Genomic DNA, 8,452 nt, shown 5'->3' on the forward strand with positions numbered 1-8,452 from the left:
AGACCTCTTTTAAAGGAAAAGAAATGTTTCCAACATTGAAGGGTGGTCTGGATACTCAGGTCCATGGATCCCAGTTTGAGAATGTCTTACTGAAGAAACTATAGTCCTAGTCACAGTATTATCCTTCATAAACTATCAATGCAAAAAATGTTATTTTATGATAAATAAAATAATTTTTTATTATTAAAATGAGACACAATGACAAAAATCTCCTAGAACTGGTTGACTGCAAAGAATATCGCAGCAATGCTTCTCAAAAAACGTCAGAGCATCTGAATCCTTATTTCAAATGTGCTGTGAACTCCAATGCATAAAGTTGAGGTACCATTTTGATTAAAGTGGAGATGAGAGGCTGGAAGCTCCACCTCCTGTTTTAAAAAATCTCCTGATGCAATGTGAAGAACACTAGCCCAAAAGCCGGAAGAGCTGAGTCCTAATGCACAGTGCTTGGCACCCAGTAGGCTCTCCACACATCATACTGCTGTTTCAGACAGGTGGTCAGGAAAGGCCTCTGAGAAGAGACCTGAATGAGGTAAAAGGCTACCTATTAGAAGATCAAGAGAGGATCATTCCAAACTCAGGAGCATGGGAGTCATACAGCATGTTCAAGAACCTTGAGGCCAGTGTGGCTCAGCAAAGCAAGGAAGAATCAAGGGGGGATACGGGAAAGACAACGGGGCACAGATCACATCCCATCGATGGGGCATGCCAGGGATTCAGCTTTGCTGAGTCATAAAGAACCCAGAGAAGTTTTTAGAATAGAAAAAGGACATGATCTAATTAAAAAACAAAAGTCATTCTGCTGCTCCTGGGGATAGGGAGGGAGAACAGTCTATAGAAGGACAAAAGTAGGTGGCAGTATGGCAAACAGGTAGGAGGCCATTGCCAAATGAAATGATGGTCTTGGACAGGGTGGTAGCTGTGGAGATAGTGAGAAGTGGTCGGACCCCGGATATATATTTTAAAGGTAGAATCAACAGGTTTTGCTGTGGTTGTGAGTGAGAGAGAGGAGTCAAGGATGGCTCCAAAGACTGAGACTAAGCAATGGAAAGATGGAGCTGCCACTGACTTGAGTTGTAGAATTCTAAGGAGCAACAGATGGTGGGAGGGGATCCATAGTTCACTTTTGGATGTGCCTATTAGGCATCAAGAGGGACTGCTGCTGGGTGGAGGCCAGTGGTCCTCTTTCCCACCACTGACATTGATGCTGATATTGCCACTTGCCATCCTCTGCAGGACAAGAAGCTCATTAAGGCCTTCTTCGAGGTGTTGGCCCACCCCCAGAACTACTTCAAGTACACAGAAAAGCACAAGGAGATGCTGCCAAAATCCTTCATCAAGCTGCTCCGCTCCAAAGTTTCCAGCTTCCTAAGGCCCTACAAATAGTGCCCCTAGGCCCAAGACCCAGGTTTTGAAGCCCCCAGACTCTTTAGCCTTCAGAGCCAGCAGCCCCCTCCCTCAGATGAGGGACTCCTTCTGATCTCTCTTTTTGGAGAGGAAAAAAAATCTCCATATAGACTAAGCGCTCTCCCTTTCTGTTCCTCTAGCTTCCTTTCCTTGTCTCCTTTGGCCTCGCTGTTTCTCTGTCCTTTCTCACTTCCTACATGCTCCTGGAAAAGCCATCCAGTGCTGGCTCTGTTCTCCCGAGGGGTGGAGGGATGGTATCCCGCTCCCCTCCCTAGCCACACTGCCCAGTTCACCAGCCCATATCCTCGGCCCTGTCATCTTGGAAGGGTGCTCGAGGCCCACAGAGGAAGTGGGTCTACTGGGGGAAGGGGAGGAGGGGCTTCTGCTGTTAGAGGTTGTGCCTAGCGAATCAGGAGCCAAAATGTCCCCTGACTGTGCCCCCCCAGGGATATTCTAACAGCCCAGGGTTCTGCCGAAGAAGCCTTTGACTTAGAGGCTTAATGTCAGCACTCATCCTCTGGGACGCCTGGTTTGAGCCCTGGACCGCCCACATAGCCAACCTCCCTGTCTATGTGCAGCTCCTCTCCTTCTTGGCCCATGTCTGCCTGGGGTCCAATCCCTGAGGGCTTACAAAAGGCCCACACTACTGGCTAGTGGACACCAACTGAATGAAGAAGAGCAGCAGGAATTACCATGTTGAATATGCGGCTGTTGCTCCCCAGACAAAGACTCTCTCTGCAGGACAGAAACCAAGTTTTCAAGCATCGCCCAAAAAAGAAAACAAAAAGAAAATGTGTCCTTTAAAGGACTAGACTACAGACCAATTGGAAGCCAGCCTCAAACACTAATCCCTTTTCTTACTTGTCTTCCCTGGCCCAGCCATTCCCTTACTCCCACCTGAGTGCTCCCTGGGGGAGCCCCACTCCCCATGCTGAGTGTTGCCCTTAAAGAAACATGACTGCTGACCAAAAGCCAGTCTGGGCCTTGCCCCCAGAGTTGTCTTTCCCTTGCAGTCCTGGATGGCTTGTGGGCTCCACCAAAGAGGACCCCGCTCTGTAGCCAGCCCAGAGCCACCTACCTCTGGCCCCAGGCCATAGGCAGCAAGAGGAATGTGTGCACTTGGCGAGCCTTCTGCCCACCTTGTCCACATCTACTAAGTGCAATCATTTTGAGTTTCTATGTTGACTAGAGGGAGGGGTTTTTGTTTTCTGGTCTTGTTTTTTGTTTTTGTTTCTTTCTCTTCAATTAGAACAACCCTATTTATAGCTGCCCAAGAGAGAAGAGTGTATGTTTGGAGTGGAAGAAAAAAGGTTTTGAATCTCATGAGCCTTGAGTGCTGGAGCATCTGATCTGTCTCTGCTCCACCAGCAGAGACCTGATGTGTAGGACAGTAACTATGGGGACTTGGTGGAGCAGTAAGGAGAGGGACCTGTGTTTGCTAAACCAACCCCACCATCCCTATGCCTCCATGGATTCAGCATGGACCTCAAGACTGTAGAGGCCGATGGAACTGGTTAGCGATCCTCCACCCCGAGTAGGGAAAGCCTCCATCTTTTCCCTGCTCTCATCCAATTTTCCCCTGATGTGCACGAGGAAGAGGACCAGGACAAACCCCCTGGGGACAGGCTGACTCAGGGCCCTGAGGCCAGAGACGAGGCTGTGGGAGCCAAGAATAGGACAGTTATCCAGGCATGGAGTTGTTTGCCTGACCTTGGCCATTCTGCCTACCCCTGTTTGCCAATTCCTCTTGGAGCTGACTTCAAGCCTAGCTTCCTCAACTACTGCTTTTCAAAAGGAAGAAGAATCACGTCCATGTCCAAGTCCAGATCCTTCACACACTCCACCTTCAGTCAGTGCTGCCTGTAAAATTATTTTCCATTTGCTCCTTCTAGTTCCCCCAAAGCTGTACCCCTATTCAATCAAAAGCTAACAGTTGACTCCTATGGCTCACTTCTAATGACTATCTCAAGCTATTGTTCCTCAAAGAGGCTCAACAGTGAATAAAGGAACCGGCAAGCGCTCCCCTTTGCCCCACCCCGACTCCCGCCCCAAGTCAGTACCATTCACCAACCTTAGGCAGTAGGTAACCAATGTCATAGCTAGATCCACTGACATCCATTAGCCAACACCATGGCCTGGGGGTGGAGGATCTGGCTGCCTTTGTCTCTCTGGGCCAAAGAAGGCTCTGCTATAGAGATACAAAGTGGTTGCTTCCAAGCAGGTAAATGGTCATTTAGTAGAAGGATACACACTTTGCAGGAAATGCCATGAAAATTGCTTTAACCAACTCTGACCATCCTCATTCTCCACTAGAAGCTAGGATAACTTTCTGATTCCTCTCTCCCTACCATTTTGCATCTCTCTCAAAGCCAGAGTGCTTCCCAATGCATGCCTTCAGGGCCTGGCTTCTTGCTCTTCTTTCCTTTCCTGTCACCCCATACACAGAAACACACTTCCTCTAACCATTTATTCCATGGTTTCTGGGGCTTACAAATGATTTCCACAGTATGGAAAGTACAGACCACCAAGATTCTTAAATAATGTCAAGACAGATCCTGGAGACCAGATGAAGACCTACTAATGTCCACCAAATTTGATTTTTAATTTAGGTTGTCCAAGTTGGGAGTTAAGAATCCAGGCAAAGTTGCTTCTGTAGGCCCAGGGGCATTAAACTAAGAGTTAGTAGACTGAGGGGTCCACATTCAAAGACTCTCTAGGCCTTTACAGGTCAGAAAAAGAGGTTTTTTTTAATCAGTGTAGGGAAGTAGGAAGATGGTGTAAATGGGAACCCTTCATGAACAAGCCAAGAGGTATTTGTAGGGTCACAGTATTGACCCTACATAACTGAGGCCTCATTTATCTTAGTACAAAACCTGTCCTGATTTGAGTCTCAGAATGGGAAGCCATTCCTGCAAGGGCTCCAAGCACCAAGTGATGCATATCTGAAAGGCACTTATGACTTCAGCAACATGGCAATCTCTTTACTTCTCTTCCTCCATCTTTTTGTATTCTTGGGCCAGGCCCATTCCCAAAACCTAGAGGAACAAAGTCAGGAGAAAACTGACCAGAGCCTGGACTTGAACTGCCCTCCCAGGCCTGCAAATTCCCAGAGGCTGACATCAAGCTGTGACTGCTCTGACTCCCTCAGGACTGGATTAGTGTGAGGTGCTGGAGGTTCAAATTCATTGTTGAAAGTTCAGTAGTATAGCCCTGGTCTTTAGCCCTAATGAAAGTTTTCATATCTAAGAAGTTCTCTCCATACGCATGTTTGAGGTGACTGGAGATTACGGGGCCGTATCTCAAAATGTTAGAAAACATAAGAGTGCTGAAACTTCTGTATTTGCTGCTTAACCTCAATATAACAGGCTCAAACTAGAGAAAAAGAGACAAAGTATAACTGACCATAAGCAGAAAATAATGTTAACCTGCTTGGCTTCTTTCTTAAGCATTGTAAAAGAAAAGTGGAAGCAAACAACACAAGGATATCCTTAAATTTTACTTGTCTCAGAGGTAGCATACTCTGTCCTTGGGCCATTATTTGGACTAGGAACCCTCTACAAAAATGTGTGATAACAGGGACTATAACCCCCAGTTCTGTTATCAGCTTAGCTAGACAACACAAATTATAACTGTTTAGACAAACCGAAAACATTCTTCTGTGTGAGCTGAACTTAAGTTTCAGAAAATAATCATTACCATGTGGGAGGCTTTTTTTTTTAATGCATAATGCAGAAGAAATCTCAAAATATTTGTATTTATATCTACCTTCCACTGCTGCCGATATAGTAAGCATCTCCTACACAACAATAAATGACGCAGTTCATAGAGTATTTTGCACTTGGGGAAAAAAAATGTATCTGAACTTGTAAAAAGAAATGTTTGGATTTTGTATTGTCCTTTTTATAATTATTATTAAAATACTAAATGAAACGCCTCAGCCTGACATCTTTTCCTGTCTCAACAGTTTACCCTAGAACTGAAAAAAGCTTTGAAGAAAAAAATGTGTCTTCTGGCTTTCAGACAGGACTTACCCCAATTTTTCATTTATCCTTCTTATTCATAATGATTTTAGAATCTGAAAAGGCTTGTCTATTTTAAAAAGCAATATCGAGAATTATCCTGAGTGCAAGAAATTTGGAGTATCATTGCTCATCATAGTTCAGGGCCCAAAATCTAACCATAAGACTTCCCTAGCTATCTAGTGCTTACGGCTTCACCTCTCAATGCAGGTGGTGCAGGTTCCATCCCTGGTTAGGGAGCTAAGGGCCAAAAACCCAAAATGTAAAACAAAGCAATACTGTAACAAATTCAATAAAGACTTTAAAAATGATCCACATTAAAAACAACAACAAAAATCTAACCATGGTTCACCTTCCTAGTTTAGATGTCCCATTTCTAGCAAAGCACCAACACAGAGTCACCAGGGTTTTCTTTTTATGCAGTACACTCTTGGTTACAAACAATATTCTGAAGTACAGATCATTCAGGGTCAATGATTAGTACATAGGTCATGGGAAAGTAATCTCTGTTGCTGCTAAATCGATTCAGTCGTGTCCGACTCTGTGTGACCCCATAGACGGCAGCCCACCAGGCTCCCCTGTTCCTGGGATTCTCCAGGCAAGAACACTGGAGTGGGTTGCCATTTCCTTCTCCAATGCATGAAGGTGAAAAGTGAAAGTGAAGTCGCTCAGTCCTGTCCGACTGAGTGACCCCATGGACTACAGCCTACCAGGCTCCTCCGTCCATGGGATTTTCCAGGCAAGAGTACTGGAGTGGGGTGCCATCACCTTCTCCGAAAGTAATCTCTAATCTCTTAAAAATGAACAGTCTCAATTTCTAGGCTCAGAGATGATTGTTGCAATTATATAATTCCATGACATGAAAGTTTATTGGATTTAACAGTTCTGTGATATAGCCATTTAAGAGGAATAAGGAAAAATCAACCTGATCAAAAACTACGCATCTAAAAAAAAACACATCTATAAAGCACATCGGTGCATTCTATTGCAGTTACTGAGCTCATCATTATTAGGCTATCATAGCTTGATAATAATAGCCATGCTCAAGATCTGCATTCTTCATGTAAGACTGATTACAACTGACCTTTCCACATGGATCTGCCACCAGGCGAGAGAATCCAGTCTACTTGGTAATTATGAGTATAAATTAATTCAATGGCATTCTACTTCATACATTAACTTCCTGTAAGTTTGATTCACACCTTTGTGTGAACTGACAAAATCACATTTTTAGAACTGCAAAGCTGAGGACCATATCCAGGATCATAGTGAATGACTTCACCAACTTGGGGTCATCTTCTCTGACTTCTTTCCTAACCCTCTTCTATTCCAAACACACCAAGCCTACTCCTCCTCGCTAGGACACTTGCAATTATGTCCTAGAATAATGTATAGTCAGGACCAGTGGAGTATGGGTCTGTCTATATCAAGCAATCTTTAAAGTGAAGCACATGAAGACTTTCCAAGGAAATCTTCCTAAAGTATGTGAAGACTTTCCAAGGGATACCTGGACAAGGAAATCAATCTGAGGAGAGTTTTAAGCAAAACACTCCAGTTTCTCAACTTCTGTAAGAGATCTTCCCTAAAACTAATCTGTTTGAGATCCAGCCAGTATATATATATATCCGTGTTATCTCCATCCCACCTCCTCTTTCGCCATAGTCCTTGTCTTACTTTACAAAAGAAAGGTGTTTCCCTCACCTACACTGAATCTTGACGCATGGCCCAGAGTGTAAAAACCTGGGGAGTAGAAGGAAGGAGTTGTTTTTTCCCTTCATAACAAAATATTCCCATTATAATCAGTACTCTTGTTTCATCTTAGAAAATGTTTCCTATTTTCTACCACCAGCTAACAAAAAAATGAAATTGTTAGCTGCTCAAATGATTTCCTACTAAAATGCTTTTTTTATTAAATACTTAAGTTTGATCATGAAGTATAACAAAATTATTGGAGTTCTTTCTTTCTTCCGTTACATGATTCTTTAATTGTTCCCAAAAGCCAAACATGAGAGTTCAACACAAGTAGATACCTGTATTTGCCAAGGAACTAAATAACACACCTTCTATCCTACTTTTAATTTAATAAATTAACTAATAGATTTAGCTATACATTTTATAGCATTATTACAAATTATACAATGAGAAAAAGTACCATCTTGGTTTTACAGTTTTTATATTAATATTAGATCTATATAATTTTAATCATGACTGACTTTTAATAACCTATTTTATAAGCTACAATTAATAATTTATTTCCCAGTGATTTTATAATATTCTTTAAAATGAGTATTAGTTAATTATTTAAACTGAAGAATAAAGTCAGATCTTTCCCTAACAGAAAGTAAGTCTGATTTGAAATGAAGACTGGCTTTGCTGATTCTACAAATGGTAGGTATTTTCCATATGGATATGAATCTGCGCTTCAATATTTCAATAAAATGATACTGAAAGCATGTAACGATAAAAGAATTTTACCGGTGAATTCTTCTCTCACCACAGCGTGTCAGCCTGGATTTTTATTCCTCTTTCTCAGCTCTATAGTTCTTCTGGAAAAGGTCAGTTGTCATTCCAATCCCTAAGAAAGGCAATGCCAAAGAATGCTCAAGCTATCAGACAATTGCACTCATCTCACACACTAGCAAAGTAATGCTCAAAATTCTCCAAGCCAGGCTTCAAGAATATGTGAACCGTGAACTTCCAGATGTTCAAGCTGGTTTTAGAAAGAGGAACCAGAGATCAAATTCCCAACATCCGCTGGATCATCGAGAAAGCACAAGAGTTCCAGAAAACATCTATTTCTGTTTTATTGACTCTGCCAAAGCCTTTGAATGTGTAGATCACAATAAACTGTGGAAAATTCTTCAAGAGATGGGAATACCAGACCACCTGACCTGCCTCTTGAGAAACCTGTATGCAGGTCAGGAAGCAACAGTTAGAACTGGACATGGAACAACGGACTGGTTCCAAATAGGAAAAGGAGTACGTCAAGGCTGTATATTGTCACCCAGCTTATTTAACTTATATGT

At 42.9% G+C, this 8,452-nt stretch overlaps 2 protein-coding genes across 2 annotated transcripts in view; one reads left to right on the forward strand and one right to left on the reverse strand.

Moving 5' to 3' along the window:
- Window positions 1-5,953, forward strand: part of SCUBE3 (signal peptide, CUB domain, EGF-like 3) — a 37,331-nt gene extending 31,378 nt beyond the window's left edge. Inside the window, exon 22 of the mRNA XM_010848636.1 lies at window positions 1,237-5,953. Within this exon, the coding sequence (XP_010846938.1) occupies window positions 1,237-1,386 (150 nt within the window). The 3' untranslated portion in view covers window positions 1,387-5,953. The remainder of the gene's footprint in view (window positions 1-1,236) is intronic.
- TCP11 (t-complex 11, testis-specific) overlaps window positions 1-8,452 on the reverse strand; it is a 161,242-nt gene that overhangs the window by 145,724 nt on the left and 7,066 nt on the right. Inside the window, exon 2 of the mRNA XM_010848637.1 lies at window positions 7,902-8,001. The gene's annotated coding sequence lies outside the window, so the exon portion shown is untranslated. The remainder of the gene's footprint in view (window positions 1-7,901; window positions 8,002-8,452) is intronic.

This window comes from Bison bison, unplaced genomic scaffold (genome assembly GCF_000754665.1).
Source record: "Bison bison bison isolate TAMUID 2011002044 unplaced genomic scaffold, Bison_UMD1.0 scf7180017864270, whole genome shotgun sequence".
NCBI classification, from domain to species: Eukaryota; Metazoa; Chordata; class Mammalia; order Artiodactyla; family Bovidae; genus Bison; species Bison bison.